Below are 18,672 nucleotides of genomic sequence, written 5' to 3'. Positions count from 1 at the left end.
CATAACCAAAGGTTATGTTTACTGAAGCCAATGTTTATTTCAAAAGTTGTTTCAACTGTTGAAATAGACATTGGTTTCATTAGAAGATCAAGTACTTCATTCTGTAAATACGTACAATTATCATTAATAATTGTTGAGGGTAATAAAAACTTAAGGTTATAGGCCTGTAACTTTAATTCTTTTGAAATTTTTTGCATATTTTGAACATGTGTGTTCAGCAAGGCCAATAGTGCTGCTGGCTCACAGCATTACAATTGTAAAATACTTTTTTTTACTTGTAATTTTTCTATATATTTTTCCATCTCAAAAAAATGAACTTGTAGTCCTCCCAGTCACAGACTGTTCGTTTTCGAGATTGAAACCCTTAGCACCATCTTGTGGTGATTTGACAAAAGTCTGTGTATTTCGCCCCATTACCCCAGGACAAGAGGAATCAGCATAGGAAGATCTAGAATTTTTTTTCTCGGAGGGGCACAGAATATGCTCAAACACTGGAAATCTAATGTTCAGGGTTTTCTTGGTATTACACACATATATATGAGTAAGTAATGCTATATAATATTCACATCAGGACAGGCGCGGTTGGCCCTATAGCGCATAGGATCAGTGAACCCCCAGTAATATACGATAATCAACTCGAGAATGAACATTAAACAACGTCTTTACATTTTCACATTATTTCAATAAAAATTCTACACAATAAGTCATGTATTTGTGTCCGTAATACGGCGAACTCTTTTGCTGAGAAGAAGAAACCGCAAATCGGCCGCCCTGATACAGACCCTCAGTTGAACCCCCACAGGACAGCTCTTGCCATTGTGAAAGCTTCGTGCGGGAGCAGAAGCTCGAGGAGGGTATAGGACAAAATACATGGAAGGTGAGATTTGCAGAACCTATGTTCAACCCAACGGTCATGCGCAGTTCGTTCTCTCGCAGAAGCCGCGGGACAAGGCTCCGTTCTCGCTGCTTCCTCCCTTCCAGTGTTGCTGTGTGCAGTTCAAGTTTGAAGCGCACACATTACATATTCAATCTTCTCTTTGTATCATTTTTGTACCGAACTTCTTGGAATAAATGCAAGATTGTGTCAGAGATGGATGAGTGGAAACAAATAAAAGCTGGAATTAGATGCAATGAATTAAAATAAAGGATATACACTCAGTAGCGTACGCAGGATTTCATCACGGGGGGTGTTATTTCGAAAACTTCTACAAATTCACATTACCATTGTTTTATTATACTCTAATTAATTAATAATAATAATAAATTAATTAATAATTCTCATAATTAATTAATTAGTTTAATTACTACTAATGCAGCTGCTATTTATGAAAGAAATAGAACAAAATTACATTTATTTTGTTTCAAAATAATTGTCTAGTCAACGGTTATTTGTATATGATAGGTGAGACATTTCAAGTGTGAAGAAAATCCATAAAAACAAGCAAATATATTAAATTAATTGAAATAATCAAAATATGAAACTCATTCAAGGAGCCGCGCTGGTCTAGTCTGACAACTTCGTGGGATATCCGGGTTCGTTTCCCGGAATTGGTTGGAATTTATCCAGCCTTGTCTCCGCACCCAGCCTAATATCAATGGGTACCTGAGAGCAATCCTGGGGGATAAAGGCTGCCGGAGCATGGTGCTGATCACATCACCTGCAAAGTGGCCTAGATCGAGAATGTGTGGGGCCCACCACACCACTACGTGTGCTTTCATGGTACGGTGCTATATGCACGGGGGAATTTACATTACCTTTACCTATGGAACTCACCCAGGATGATGATGAAGCGCGAGAATACATGTTGCTAAATTCCACTGAGTCTATGTTTTCGTTGAAAAGTAAGTTTATAGACATTCCAACACATTTATCACTTCTAGGTGATTCACAAAGGACTTCTTCGACATTATTTAATGATGTGGATGTAGACTCAGCATCACTTGAGAGTTCACAAGGGGATGTGAAATCAGTACCGGGAAGAACGTTTGCAATAAGGTCGGCACACTGCGACGAAGCAATGAATTTTCACAATTTTCGCGAGAGTCACTGTGCGACTTTTTGCAAAGAAAATTACAAAATTGAACTTTGCGGCCGCTTAGATTGTGTTTGGAATGTTGTGTTTTTCTTCATGCTGCATGGGAATAATAATTCAAATTATTATTATTATTATTATTACTGTCGCAGATCTTTGACTGTGATAAATTAGCCATTTTTAATTTTTTTCTACAGCATTTTCCATAATATTTCAAAAGCTCAAGGGGGGGGTTTAAACCCGGTAACCCCCCCCCTTGCGTACGCCACTGTATACACTACCAAAACAGCTCGTGCATGCATTCAGAGGTTTTTCCTTAAAGGTGGAAACACTTCGGGTTCGCGAAAGAGAAAGAATGGCGCGAAGACGAGACTCGCTGTCGCTCGGTGTCAAAGTCTCAAGTTCGTTAGTTTTTGAAGTGCTTGGATACTTGTTGGAAAGTATTAAGTGATGCTGCGAGTGAAGCGAGGGATGGACTTTAACTAGGTTATGTCATTTGATGCAGTGTAGGCGTTGCTGTCCGCGCAGGTAAGAAATGACCGATAGAAATGCACATAATTAACGTAAACAAACTTCCTTGTCCACTGAAAAAAAGCGTGTGCTGGTCGACCAGCCCCAAATTTGAACAAACCTGTCGCGTATCAATGAAAGGGTCTCAGGTTCGATTTCTAGTATGCACATGACATTAGTTGCCATTTCCCTTTAATAAATGTAGGACCAGTTCTGATTAGTCGGCATGGACGTCCGGAAGGGGAAAAGGGGGCCGCCCCCATGGAAATTGAATGTAAACCAAAAATTATATATTACAGGCATATAATTTAATTTCAGTCACAGTAATTTTTGGTAATCATTATAAAAGCGTTGCAGTAACTTCAGACTGAAGGAGTGTTTTTTGCTCCTCCTGGGGAAAAAATATATTACTTGCCCCTTCTTGAGGACGTCCATGATATTCCAACAAAACTCAACTTTTTTTCATAAAGGCACAATTTATTGTAGTTTCAGCCCTAAATTTATTCGCACACCCCTAATACAAAACCTTATACTCCCAGATAAAAAAAAAATTCTGGACAATTCTTTTAAGCCCTCCCTCCCCTCATCCTTTTGTTAGGCGAAGGAAGTCTATTTTGCGGAAACTGAATATATGTCACATGACTTCAGTGAACCCCCGGGTAAATAATGCACGAGCCGCGCCTGCATCAGGATAATTACAAGGATTCGTTTTAGATCCAATTTTGTGGTCAGATGAGCTAATCTGGATCCTTCGAAAAGGATCCAAACCACTACCTCCACTAAGGAATAAACCCATGACCTATTTATTTTAAGATGATGGCATTTGTAGATTTTTGGTGAAATGTAAGTTATTCTACATTAATTTGTATTAACCTTCGAGCCATGCCCGTAGCTAGAACTGACCTCCGGGGGGGGGGGGGGGGGAGGGGGGCTCACAGGTTATCAGGGGGGCTTTGTAAACCAAGTTCATTTTTCAAAAGTAAAATAGTATTAAATGAAGGTATATTATGTGTCTCGAGGGTCATTAAATTAATTTAAAATATAAAATTTAGAAATATCATACAAATACTACAGTTTCTTTTTCTATATCTTCTAAAACATCTCTTGAAGTGCTAATGACTGCTTCTGACACCATCCCTTAATACACACTCCATACTATTTTTGATGATACAGATATTTATATCATACATGTTAAAATGTCCAATATTCACTTCAATCATAGTGCCTACAGTACATTCCACCCCCGGCCAAAGCAATAAAATAAAACTTGGGATCTGTTGACATTTGACGCAGATGCAGAATGTGGATAATGACGTCAAAGTCACAGATTTCTATCAAACGAGAGACTGCAACAGGGGCAGGGAAGGTACAGATAAAGAAGGCTCCCTATGAAAATACTTTCTAAAGTCTAGAGAATCTTCTAAACACTTGCTGCTGCTTAGACTTCTGCCCATAAACAAGATGAACGAACGAAGTTGTGAACAAATTAATATATTCTGTCTACATTTTCACTCTTCACCTCAAACAAATTAGAATACAACATAGTTTTACCTAATGTCAAGGGGGCTGGCGGCAGTGCCAGAGGGGGGCTGGCGACCCTGTCAGTGGGGCTGAGCCCCCCCTGGCCCCTGCCTGGCTACGGGTCTGCTTCGAGCAGGCACGTGACGCACTTTTTACGTCATTTAGTATTATTCAAAATGAGCAAGGAAATTATAATGTAAACGTAAAGTTTTTTGGGTCTACATTTATTTATATCATTTCTGAGGTTAATATAAATGAAACATATTGAAATACAAGTTAGAATGGTGAAAAAAAGACAGTACGTAACTTAATACATTTTTATAGCACACCACGGTTTTTATCAGCAGGTGCGTGTCCTACTTTTTACGACAGTGATATTCCTGCTGAAAACCTAAATGTTACAAGTATATATGTACAAACACTTTACATTTCAAGTTCAAGAAACCTCAGTTGTTGTTAAAAATATCTACACTCTACACCTGTTTAAATTTCACTACATGAAATGTTATACTTGTTTGTGCTTTATTTTAGTCTGATGCAGAATAGTTTACACTGCACTGAGTGCAGATAATGTTGATTGTTGAATGCTTTTTGCAAGTATATGACTCACATGAATTACATATTATGGATGCGGAAGATCTTTTTTTCTCTGTAGCGCAAAGGCGACATCTTCCTCTTTTCCGTGGCGGTTCTTGTTCATGACTTTCATCGTTTACTTGTTGCTTCTTATAGTTGACTTTCAAAAATGCTGATATGTCACATGGAAGCGATGTAATTGTAGCTCGTTGCTCCAAATATTCTCTAATCAGAGGAGACCTTAGAAACACTCTTCGTTGGAGTATGACATCATTTTTGGCGAAAGAATAGAGTACCTGAGCATTTATTCAGGCAATGTTCATTAGACTGTAAAAGATGACAAGGCCAACGCTTAGTAATTCTTGAAACTGAAAATGAAGCACACAATTTTTCAACAACATCCACACCAATTTTTGTAGAATTATAATCATTTCTGGCTTATTGTTGCACATTCCTGCGGTGTCATGTAGAGTGGACAATAATATAAGTGCTTTGTTTTTACGAGTGAAGTAACATTTTGTCTTTTTGATAACCATAAATGGATGAACCGACAACTCGCTCCTTACTGGGCAAAAATTGAGATGGGATTTCTTTCTTGTTTTTCTTGACAGTTCCAAGCAACGTTATTTTCTTTTCCAGTAAGTAGTCTGAGAGTGGAACACTTGTGTAGTAATTGTCCGTAGTAACATTACGTTTGGTATTTTCAATTGGCTCAACCATCTGTTTCACCACATCAATCGCTGAATTTGGAACAGAATAAGGGCCACTTGGTTGCTTTCCACAATACACTTCAATGTTTGAAGTAGAGAATGTTTTTGCATCACATAAAGCATACATTTTGATCCCGTACTTGGCGGGCTTGCTGGGGATGTATTGAATCCACGAACAGCAGCCTCGGAAAGGATGCAGCATTTCATCAGTGGTTGTATACTCGCAGGCTTTACAGTTGGCAACGAATTGATCCAGCAAGCCGCGAATCGCAGCTACTTTATCTATCAGATGTCTGTCAGGTCTAGTAGACAGACTTGTCATCAAAACGCAAGCTACGGCATAAGAACAGAAATCGTTTGTAGCTCATGACTGCACGACATATTTCAATCCCTGTTCCATCACTAGCCCACAATTCTAAAACGTTTGTGTGATTACCCTTTTTGATACCAATTATGTATAACAGCCCGAAAAGTGCCATAATCTCACATCGAGTAGTATTTTTGCAGTCTCTGTTACGCACATAGTTAATCACAAGCCTGTGATTATCAATATACATGTTTGTGTATTTTACAATTTCAACTACCATATCAGTATTTTTCAATTTCAAAAAAGCATCTACCTCACTTTCAATATCTTTAGCACATTGTTTCAAAACCGGCAGTACTTTCATAATATTCAGGGCTCTAGTCTTTGAACCCAGTCCATATGCTCTATGCCTCCATTTAGTGCATTTGTCCTTACCAACAAAAAAACTGTCCACTGAAAAACACTCATATTCAGTATCAGAAAGTTCTTGTTCCGATTCACTGTCATATTGGTTGACTTCTATATATTCGTCACTTAAGTCACTATCACTGTCCAATTCATGTGATCTCTCTTCATCAGAAGAAATTTGAAGGATACGCTGAATTTCGTTCACGTTTACATTCTGTCGACTCATTTTCAACAATGACATGACGAAAAAATTGCAGAACAGGAGCAGGCCCGCAGCGCAAACTTTACGACTGATCTCAAATAAACAACAATTGAAAGAGTATAACATATGGATTAGTAACAATGACTGCTAATATACAACACAAGAGACCTCCTTGAGGAACACATAAAAAGCATAGGTCGCCGAATTCAAGGGAAACGCAAGAAAATTAAAGAACATTACTTTTGTCGTAAATTTTGCGCAGGTGCGCCCGCTCGAAGGTTAAAAATAATTACAGTAAGAAATAGATAATCTTGAGAATTCATTTACTCAGGCGAAACTGTCAAAAGCAAGGGAATCATATTGATTTTAATGCCCTCTCTTTGTGACCACAGGTTAACGTTATTGTCTGAACCAACGAGACTCGGATTAGATTTCCGATGTTGACTTATTTAAGTGTGTAGTAAATCTAGTCATGATTGATTAATGTATTTGTGGCAGGCTTTGTTTTATTATTTTACTATCTGATAAAGGGTAGCTCCAACAATTTTTGTTTTTGTAATACAGGGTGTTTCAAAAAGAGTGACCCGATTTTAAAACGTTATATTTAGTGATGAAAAAAATACAAAACTGGAACAAAGTGCAAAATACTCACAAAATGATAAAGTTTTAGCAATGTTATTACAAGTGCTCTATGTGTCCTCCATCAGCCGCACGGACATCAAGTCGTTAGCTAAATTCATCCCACACTTTTTTCAAGGTAACTTCTTCTACTGTAGTCACCAGGCCCGTAGCCAGGTAGGGTCCAGGGGGGCTCAGCCCCCTGGAACTGGAACTGCCGTCAGCTCCCCTGGCACTGCCATCAGCCCCCCTTGACATTAGGCAAAACTATTTTGTATAATTTGTTTGCAGTGAAGAGTGAAAATGTAGACAGCTCACAACTTTAAGGTATGTTCACAGAACATGAACAGCACCTTATTACATTCGCTCATCTTGTTTATGAGCTGAAGTCTAAGTAGCTGCAAGTATTTAGAAGATTATGTAGACTTTGTAAGTTCTTTCATAGGGGAGCTTCTTGATCTGTACCTTCACTGCACCTGTTCTGGCCTCCGTTTATACAGAGATCTCTGACTGTCATCATGCAAATTTCTTTCGCATCTGCATCAAAGGTCAACAGCTCCCGAGTTTTGGGAACGAGGGGAGTTTTATTGCTTCGGCCGGCGATGGAATGTACTGTAGGCACTGTGATTGAATATTGTGCATTTTTTGTGTGATATAAATATCTGTAACATCTAAAGCAGTATGAGAGTCTGTAAGGGATGATTTCAGTACCAGTCAATTAACACTTCAAGAGATATTTTAAAAGATGTAGAAATATGTAGTATTTGTGTGATATTTATAACTTTTATGTAACGTAATGACCCCTTCCCCCCACCCCCACACACATAATTTACCTTCATTTAATACTGTTAAATTTTTATAAAACGGAATTGGTTTACGAAACTCCTCCTGATAACCCGTGAGCCCCCCCAGAGATCAATTCTAGCTACGGGCCTGGTAGTCACTGCTGCTGATATCCTGTGTTTGAGTTCGTTTAGGTCACGAGCTAACGGTGGAAGAAAAACACGTTCCTTCACGTATCCCCACAAGAAGTCGCATGGGGTCATGTCTGGAGGTCTGGAGGCCAAGAGTGTAGGGCATTCTCTCGGGGTCCCCTGCGCCCTATCCAACGTTGAGGCAGTTGAGGAATTGTCGTACGTTGTTGTTGTGCCAGTGTGGTGGGGCTCCGTCCTGTTGAAATATGAAATCATCCGAGTCCTCATGAAGTTGTGGGAAAAGCCACGTCTGCAGCATTTCAAGATAGCTCATTCCCGTCACTGTGTTTTCCTCAAAAAAGAATGGGACATAAATATTGGTGTGAGAAATTGCACAAAAAACGTTTACTTTTGGTGAATCTCGCTTTACGATTGCGTGAGGATTCTGGAGCCCCCATATCCGCACGTTATGGCTGTTAACTTTACTGCTTACATGAAATGTAGCTGCCCGACCCTGTGGCCGAGTGGTTAGCACATCGCGCTGCGACGCCAAAGGTCCCGGGTTCGAATTCCGGTCGGGCTTGGTTGTTTGTGAATGTCTATTCATCAATATCATCACTCATCCCCATCTTCGCAAATTAGCCAAGAGGCACAAAACGCGAAGTAAAATAAACTAAATCAATCAATCAATCAATCAATGAAATGTAGCTTCATCACTAAAAATCAGTCGCGGTAAAAATCTGTCGTCTTCCATATCCACTAAGAGAGCATTGCTAAAACTCTACACGTTTCCTTTTATCACCAACACGAAGAGCTTGCACTAGTTGTAATCGGTATGGTTTATAGACCTTCGTGGGCTTCGCTCAGACGCTTGCTGAATCCTTTGCACACTTTCATCAGAACTGCGAGGTCGACCTTGATTCACATCTACACTCCAGTAACGCTCAGATCACCCTCCCCCCCCCCCCCCCCCCATGGTTCGGTCAAATATCGTTAAATGATTTTTAAAGAGAAGCATTCACAACTGGCGCTATGGTCAAGGTTCTTTCTATCACGCTCAGCTCGCAGTTCGGTCACGATCGGGTGCAAAGAATATTTGACTGGAGCGTGAGGGGGCGGAGCTTGACTTTGCGAAGCTCGATCGTTGATGTGAACGTCTGATACGGTTCAGTAGCAGTCTTCAGCCCCGCTGCAGAGGGTACGTAACCCAGTTTTGTGCGTAGAAGATGAGCCGCCAGAAGGCAAACACCTGTTGAAACACAGAAAAAGGCGAGTAATCATAGAATTGATTGATGGGGGCGTTGCCCAAAGGAATCCCACAATATTTTCCTCTCAATTCTGTTTGTAAACATCGGTCAAAATATGCGATTTCATGAACCCGAGTATAGTCCACGTGTTTACTTCGTTAACGTCGAAGAACGAAGGAAACGGTCGCCACAAATGTGGGTGGGGATAAATAGCGGGCGAGTTGCTTTCGTCCAATGACACTCAACCTTCAGCCAATGGGCGCAGCTGTCATTGTGCTCGTCTACTCCACGTGTAGTCTCAGTCATATTGTTGGAGCTGGTGGGCGCGCTCCGTTGACTTCAAAGCCAGCCGGTCGTTAACGCCGGTCGACGCGCTAGCTACGTTAACGACCGGCTGTGAGTAAAGTTGATTAACCGTCGGTGAACGCGGTAACACGGAGAATACGCCACTGATAAGTACGTAATGAAATATGTTTTGCAGTACTCCAAGCGAGAAAATAATTTGCCCACCGTTTGGGCAAGTATTTTAATTCTTCTAGTTTACACTGTCTATTTTATATTCACAGGGAAATGTTAATACAAGAGTATTAATCGAATATAATTAACATTACTAATCAATGCAAAGAACACCTATTATGTCTCGAAATGCAACTACAATATTTTCCTTCACCAACTGATTTTGGCAGTATTCCACATTCTAAACGCCCCTGCACATATCATATGGTATTATAAGACCCGCATTCTCCTTAGCATTTTTCTTAACATTTGTGCCATGACCAAAATGCTACCGTGTAAAGTGAAAAATCTTATGGCATTTCAGATACCATACTGATAGGCTCGGTCCGTAGCATTTTTCGTAGCGTAATCAATCAGAAGCGACCTCTAGGTCACGAGTGCAGGTGTAATGGCAGCCGCGTGAGATGTAAGCAATGTATCACTTCACATTTTTAAAAGCCGATAACTATTCAACCGAGAGGAATAACGTTTCGTATGCAACGTTATTAGATACAAAGCAATGGCGCTGTTTAAATACATACTTTACAACGTTTACTGTACACGTATGGAAGAATATTTTAGTTGTTTCAAATGTAAACACAGTGCACACAGCATATATGGTGTAACTCGACGTGCCTTTCATGCTGTATATTTTATACATTGTAATGGCAAAAGCTATCCGAAAAGTTACACGAAATGCTTCCGTGTAAAGTACTGTCTGCTATAATATTTTTGGAAGCATTTACATAGCATTTATGCTAGGAAAAATGTTAAAGGAAATGCTTTCGTCTAAAGCCGGCGTTACATAGGTTAGTACTCGTGCAATATACATATAATTGGCTGCATGCTGAGAATATGTGCGTAAAAATAAGCGAGACGTTTACGGATCAAAAATGCCGGCATCTGAGCCATGCCTCGCCGTCTGCAGTCACGAGCTACCTCGGCCCCGAGCCAAACTGAACGCACGGTATAAGTCCGTTATTATTCAGAGTGTATTCAACAACTGTTTTCAAGCAATAAGTATAAACTTGATGTGATAGATAAAATGTATGAATAGCATTGCGTGCGAAAGGAACAAGACATTTTCAAATTTAATTCGTTGTAAACTGACAACAATGTTAACAGGGAGCTATGACATCGACTCTTTCCTAACTTTCTTATGTTTTTCCTCGTTCACCGTTCTCTTTACCTCGGCTCTCGTGTCGACCGCCCCTTCCCCTCTCCTCTGGTTGGTTAGACCTTGTTCGACTAAATCACCTGTTTGAAGTTGAACTTGGATCGCGAAAAAAATTGCTGTTAACAGCATCCTGGAAACACCATTTATTTCGTGTTCGCTTCATTGAACGGTGGACGAAAACACGGCACCTTCCTTTGTGAATAATGGCTGTATTTTGATCATTCCGCCGGCCAAGAGTGCTTGCGTGTATTGGAAGAAGCAAAGGGCTAATGTTGTTTACATGAGCCGACTCTGATTGCGTTCAACCGGGCTGTAATTTGCGAGGAAACGAGATTGAATAATGCACCCACAGAAGTTCATCCAGCGGAAAATGGCTGCCTCTGTGTTTTACAGGCATTTGACCAGTACAAGGAAAGCGAGAACTTAGCTGGACTTTGAGTGTGCAATGGTTATTGCATTTCCAAGATTTTCTTCGTGTCTTATCAGGACAATATAATCATACCTATAGGTGGATCCTAATTTTCCCTAACGTGTATCGTGACGTCTTGCAAGGGCAATTGGATAGGTCATGTTTTAACAGGTCAATGTTAGGAAAGTTTTTTTTTTTTAAGGGACCGATTGCGTAGAATGAAATTCTACTGGTATCCTAAGTACAATCACGGAGACTTCTGAGTTGTAACAATTCCATTGACTTTCGATGATTTGTTAGAACCCAGAAGAGTCCATGACTGTAGGTAATGTCTCGTAAATATTAGGTGAGACACGCCAAATCACTTAATTACAAATTACATTTAGAGCATATTTATTATAACACGCAGTCTGTCATAATTTACAGTTCTAGAATTTTCATTCTTTTCACGAAGATTTGACATGCCAGAACTATCACGGTCTGACTTCTGACCTCAAAATTAATTTTTGACACTGGAAGTTATTTACAAGTAACAATAGCCGACCCCCGTGGCGGAGTGGTTAGCACATCGCGCTACGACGTCAGGGATCCCGGGTTCGAATCCTGGCCTGGACATTGATGTTTATGAGTGTCTATTCATCACATCATTCATCCCCAGGAATGGGTTAAGGGAAATTCCCTATCCTCCTTTCTCTATGAACGGTTGGTTGAATTGGTGTTTTAAGTCCACTTTATGCACAGTGAGGCTAATTGGGACTGGACCTACAGTTTAAAGTGGGATCCGAACCAATACGTGCCTCCAGCGGGTATCGAACCCGGTACCCCTTGATTACAAGGCGACGACTGGGAGGCCCTCCTCTCTCTATGAGCCTTCAGTGGCAATAAAGTGATTAGGAGCCTGTTATTCAGTGTAAACTAGCGTTTACTGTGCAGGGAGAAATATATTTAGCATCATGGACGTCGCCAGAAATTTTTGTAATGTGGTCAGGACATCAATAAAACCTGAATAGTAATTGATTGATTGATTGATTTAGTTTATTTTACTTCGCGTTTTGTGCCTCTTGGCTAATTTGCGAAGATGGGGATGAGTGATGAAATGATGAAATTGATGAATGGACATTCACAAACAACCAAGCCCGACCGGGATTCGAACCCGGGACCCTTGGCATCGCAGCGCGATGTGCTAACCACTCGGCCACAGGGTCGGGCGCCTGAATAGTAAGAATAATAAATTATTATCATGGTTATGATTATCATTATACAATAATAACTTATAAACTAAAAAAAATACACCAATTTTATTCAAAATTTATTAAATTCTTGGGGAAATAATTCTACTCGATCCACCAGGGGCGCGTCAAGTATCTGAGCGCACAGCGAGCAACGTGATCGGTCAGCTACTTGACGGCCAAATACGCGTTGATCCGCGAGCGCTGCTCACTTGATCGCTGAGCGAACTTGAACCTTGCTCGCCACAGGTTTGAGCCACAGAATATAGCGTTTTTGTGTTTCGATGTCGTGAGGCAAAAGGAAGAAGAGGAAAACTATGAGGATTTGGGGGGGGGGGGGCGGTGGCGACCAATGAGGAAATATTTATGATGAAATGAACTGTTTGCGATATACCGTAATTAGAGAGGAAGTTCAAGTAACAAAAGGTGATGTAATATTTCAGCTTTTTAAATTGTACTAAAATGAAAGTGTTGTTTATTCTAAATAATAAATATTAAATATAAATATATACCGTAATTTTGTAAAGATGTGCAAGGGTGTGAAAATGAAATTTTCGACAGTCTTGTTCACATCAACTATTCTATTTCTATAATTAACAGCTTTTCAAACACCGCTATATTGTCAACTCGACGCAGCAAACAGATCAATGAGCAAACAGCAAGTAAACGATCTGTCTGCTCAACGAGCGAAGATCTTGCTTAGCGAGCGTCGCTCAGATACTTGACGGGCCCCTGATGAGTGAATAACCAACACAATAGTTTTTCACTATCTTTTTTATATTTCGTACAGTTAGTTTAGCATAGTCAATCTTAACACCATTAAGCCTTGTTTCCATGATTTGAAAAACTCAATATGCTGACCAAGGCAGAAAATGTATTTTATTTTAAAACATAAGCTAAACGTAACGTTTCAACCTTCTAGCAAGGTCTTCTTCAGACTCTGTACCAGGTACAAAACAGGAAGATATATATACACACAGAAATCACTTCCCTCCAGACACAAGATTAGTAAAAAGTTGTGTATATACGAGGTGCGGCAATTAAATAACGAGACTGCGCACCTCCTGCCGCGTAGGATAGTGGGGGGAGGTAGCTATTGATGTGTTGTTGATATTGAACCTTCATGCGCACCCACTGTTTGTTTCATGATTCTGAAAGCTTTTCTTTTCTTTGCAGGCTTGCTTGAAGAGGACAGTGTTCTGTAGTAGTGCCGGAATCATGGTGGACAATAAAGTTGAGCAGCGCATTAACATCAAATTTCTGGTGAAATTAAAAAAAAACACCGACGGAATGTTGTGCAATGTTAAAAGAGGTGTATGGTGATAATGCTATGTCACGTGCGCGAGTGTTCGAATGGCACAAACGATTTTCAGAAGGGAGGGAGGAGGGTGAAGATGATGAACGTCCCGGCCGCCCTGTGAGTTCAAGAAAGGACGACAATGTTAAAAAAAATTCATGAACTTGTGCGGAAAGACAGACGTCTGAGCATTCGGATGCTCGCAGACATGATGAACATTAACAAAGAGACAGTAAGACAAATTTTGCATGAGAATTTAAACATGACAAAAGTGTGTGCAAAAAGTGTTCCGAAAAACCTCTCTCAGGACCAAAAAGACAATCGAAAGACCATTTGCTGTGACATCATGGAACGACTCAAAGCAGACCGAGAATTGCTAACACGTGTCATCACATGTGATGAAACATGGATTTTCCAATATGATCCCGAGACCAAGCGTCAATCCATGCACTGGAAGACTCCCACATCGCCAAGAATGAAAAAAGCATGAATGAGCAAGTCGAAACTGAAGGCAATGCTCATCGTTTTTTTTTTTTTTATCAGGGGTATCATCATGATTGAATGGGTGCCTCAGGGTCAAACGGTGAATCAGACCTACTACAAAGAAGTGCTAAGCAAACTGAGGGAAAGAATAAGGAAGAAGAGACCAGATTTGTGGAAGAACGATGCATGGATCTTCCACCAGGACAACGCGCCTGCCCATACCCTTTCTGTGAAGCAGTTTTTAGCCGCCAAGCGCATTCCTGTGCTCGACCATCCTCCGTATTCCCCAGACCTGGCCCCCTGTGACTTTTATCTCTTCCCAAAAGTGAAAAGTGCATTGAAGGGAACACATTTTCACTCCGTGGAAAAGGTGAAACGAAAAACGGCAGAGTTGTTGAACAGTGTGACATCTGATGACCTACAGCATTGCTTTGAACAATGGAAGACACGTATGCAGCGGTGTATTGATAGGGGAGGGGAGTATATTGAAGGGGATACCAGTCAATTGTAACTTTCTTGCAATACATCACAGTTATGACACCAGTCTCGTTATTTAATTGCCACACCTCGTATATCTTCCTGTTTTGTACCTTGTTTCACTTTTACTGAGTACAGAGTCTGAAGAAGACCTTGCTAGAAGGTTGAAACGTTACGTTTAGATTATGTTTTAAAATAAAATACATTTTCTGCCTAGGTCAGTCAGCATATTGAGTTTTTCATAGTTAATCTATTTTGTTATTAACTTTTGCACACCTCGTTCAAGAAAAGAAGCTTTAGAAGTTATATCAGAGCCCTCCCCGTCTTTACCTAGGTGGTTGCGTCAAGTGGAGATGTAAACGACATGATTGGTCACTTGTCGGGTTGCTTGTCGTACGCGTCACGGCAGGCGCTAGAAATAGCCAATCAAACGAGCATGTGCTTTAAATCTGCCCGTGCTGTTATACTATTGGGGCTGGCCGTACTTTAGGGATAAATTTTACTCTTAAAGTCTGAGTTGTGTGACCTCTTGAATAAATACTACAGTTTCTGGAATTTTGAAAATTATAAAACCATTAATTTTTTTGATTGTATGGCAGAATGAAATCATAACCTGGTTCCTGTCATTTACACTCAATGTTTCGCAGTGGTTATTCTGCTTCAGTAATATCTGAATGCTTTTCTCTTCTTAACTATTAAAAATATAAAGGTTTATTTTTGTGTAACTTGAAATAAACCAGAGGCGTCTCCTGAACGCATGCGGTGCATGCTGCGCATGCGTCAATTGTGGGAAAAAGGACAGCTTGCTCTGCGACGACATTAACGAGCATTTCTACATTCTAATTTCTTCATATAGGAGAAGTATTTATTTTACACGAGAGCGCTCAACTAAGCTTCTATTGCATTTCTTGGATCTGAAGTGAAAGAAAGTAATACTTATTTTCCCACAATTGACGCATGCGTCACTTCAGATCTAAGAAATGTAATATAATCTTAGTTGAGCGCTCTCGTGTAAAATAAATACTTCTCCTATATGAAGAAATTAGAATGTAGAATTGCTCATTAATGTCGTCGCAGAGCAAGCTGTCCGTTTTCCCACACTTGACGCATGCACAGCATGCACCGCATGCGTTCAGGAGACGCCTCTGAAATAAACGATAGGAATTTCGAAGAAGGGGGAAGGGGGAACGTTTATTATTATTATTTGAAGTAGGGTAACACTTAAGCTTACAGTTTACACTGATTATCTTACTGTAAAAACAGCTTCTACTTCAACTCCACTCCAGACACCCATGTTTAGCAGCATAGAGTGAAAACCATTGACCTCTTACTCACAATATGGTTCTGAAAGTAAGCGTACAAATATAAAAAAGGAAAGCTTTAGACTCACCTCCCTGAGTTGAACGCCAGCCACCCCCACCAGAGGACAAACAACCCCATGACGGCGTTGACAGGGCTGCCCAAGGGGAGCGGGTCCGTCCCGTTGTCGTAGCGTCCCAGTCGTGGACCCAGCATCAACGCCGCGGCGAACGCTGTAAGACAAGAGTTCATGTTCACATCAGTGGCGTATCTCCTATGAGGGCACATTGGGGGTAGGGACCGAACCTATGAAATATTGCCAAATGTCAGCAATCCATTCGTATGTAAATGGACAGTATAGCCTTTTGGATGTATGAGCGACGTGAGCTCCAGGGGCGGACTTTTTTAACAACTTTTGCGAATTACAAGGGTTGTTTTTGTTTTTTATGTAGTAGATTTCTGTGCGTAGGTTTGCACAAGTTTGCTGCATTTTAGCACAGACCTATTGCTGATCTACATATATTTTCAACTTTGAGTTATTGCCTGTATACCTCTAGAAGAATAAGTATTTGGGCCCACGTGCACTCACTCATGAGCCACTACGAAGGCCTATCCACCCATCTGCCTGCGAACTGAGGCCATTATCGAACTTTCTTCTCCATTAGTAAACTTGTTGGTGTAGTAAGCATGCACAGAGATATTGATTTTTCATTTGCCGAGAAATTTCTGTTACGTTTTAGGCTGACAGAGGGCAAAAAACCACTGCTCTTTACTGGTGCAAGTGTGCATAGGAGGCGCCATCTTTAAAATAACAAAAATGGCGGTTTGAAGCTCACTTGATTAGTGTTGCAGCCTTGAGGTCGTTTTGTAAATTACAGTTGATACCTCATGTAAATTTGAGCTGTATACAGTCTGCCCTACTATTTTTATTGGATTTTTAAGTTTTTTTTTAAAAAAAAGAATATGACATTATGTAAATTACCCATTACCGCCATAATGGGTAATGCTGTCGCCCGAGTTCGACCATTGTTGGAGGCATATTGCATAGTGGTTTGAATCGCACTTTAAACTCCAGGTTCTCTCTGAGGATGAAGTGCAATTAAACCAACTTCGTTAAAATCTTATCAGTTACATAATTCACAGTAACTTTAGCTTGCAAAAATTAATGATCGGATAGGCTAATCGGGTCAGGACCTACAGTTTTAAATGGGATCTGAATCACTGGTAATGTGACTCCACCGGGGATCGAACCCGGAACTCATCACTACAAGGCGAAGCAATCGAGGAGGATCTACATAGCTTTGAGTGGATGGAGCTTCTGAACCTCGGGAATGAGGGGAAAGGGGGACCACGCCCCCCCTGAAAATGAATGTCAACCTAAAAGTATTTATTTCGCACATTTAATTTCACTTTAGTCAGTCATTCATGTCAATTATTATGAAGGCGTTTCAGGAACATAACTTCAAACTGAGGTAGTGTCTTTTGAAGGGCAACATTATTATGGGCAGGAGAGATATTCCTCGTTTCCCCCATGTAAAACATACCTTGCTTGCTTGTTACATATATAATGGTAGCAATTACTTTCTTCTTGGAATTTTTTTGTAGGTTCAAATTAATAGTTTGCCACGACGCCAGCGATCCTTAGATTCCTGGTCAAGGTGTGGACCTCATCAAATCACCATTCATCCTCATCGTAGCAATTAACCTAGGGAGTTAAAAAAGCGATGAGAAATAATAATTAAAAATTTACCGTGTGGAGTTGATCCAGAGAGATAGGTGCAACAGCCGTTAGCCCTTTTGTTCATCATTCACGCATGCAAACAATCGAAGATCTATTGAAAGCTATAGGCGAAAACCACCACTGCCACCCCTTTTTTATGCTTAGGAGAATAGCCCAAAGTAACACGTATCGGACACGCCCTTTGCAAATGGACGAAGAACTTTACTCTGTCTATTGATCACCTTGCAACACTTTCCTTTGCCAACATCTATTGCAGTCAAGGAAGAAAGAGTCTGAAAGGCCTTCTGTTTTCAAATGAAGGATTGTCGATGCCCAGGAATACATCTTTGAAGACGAGACTACAAGAACCAGATGAAAGGAGGTGAGGATACTTTGAGAGTACAGCTAGCACAATTATGCGTTAAAAAGGTCAACTCTCTGGCATCCCTAAACCCGAAAAGCAAGTATTCCATTTCTCTATATTCCGTGCAAGGCCAATCCACTCTTGACCATTTTTACCAAATTCCATGTTCGTCTTGGTCTTCCCACGGGTCTACTACCACTAAGTTTCTTAACAAGTATCATGCAAACATTACTATCTATTACTAAACTAACTAGAATAAAACTTGATTCAGTTACCAAGATGTTATTGTCTTTTGAGAGGATATTGTGCTTCGAATTTCTTTCCACACTCGCCTAATCTCTGCGATGAGGATGAATCACGATTAGACAGACTCGGATTGGTAGGAGGGGGAGGAGGGCAACAAGTGTCTCAAGGACATGATCAGTATTTTTACGTTTTTGGAAAAGTCCAGAAAATCAGCTTAGGAGAGAGGATCGTGGTAAGTCACGAAATTCTGCAAGAAATGTTCAAAAACCTGGAAAAAAATATGGAAATCAATTTTTTTTGCTTCATTGGAGTGAAAACGCACTTCAGTTTTCCCTACCAGCTAGTTTCTTTTCTTAACATGACGAGGGGCCTGTAGAAAATTCTGGACACCGACTGTACCTAACTGGGCATAGATAAAGTAGAAGAGTAA

General features: G+C 40.4%; 1 protein-coding gene across 1 annotated transcript in view; it reads right to left on the bottom strand.

The window, feature by feature from the left end:
- LOC146003971 (putative ammonium transporter 3) overlaps positions 1 to 18,672 on the bottom strand; it is a 56,578-nt gene that overhangs the window by 16,972 nt on the left and 20,934 nt on the right. Inside the window, exon 5 of the mRNA XM_083142503.1 lies at positions 16,004 to 16,145. Within this exon, the coding sequence (XP_082998629.1) occupies positions 16,004 to 16,145 (142 nt within the window). The remainder of the gene's footprint in view (positions 1 to 16,003; positions 16,146 to 18,672) is intronic.

Source organism: Lepisma saccharinum, chromosome 21 (genome assembly GCF_977018435.1).
Source record: "Lepisma saccharinum chromosome 21, izLepSacc3.1, whole genome shotgun sequence".
Lineage (NCBI taxonomy): Eukaryota > Metazoa > Arthropoda > Insecta > Zygentoma > Lepismatidae > Lepisma > Lepisma saccharinum.
This window is presented reverse-complemented; position numbering and strand designations above follow the sequence as displayed.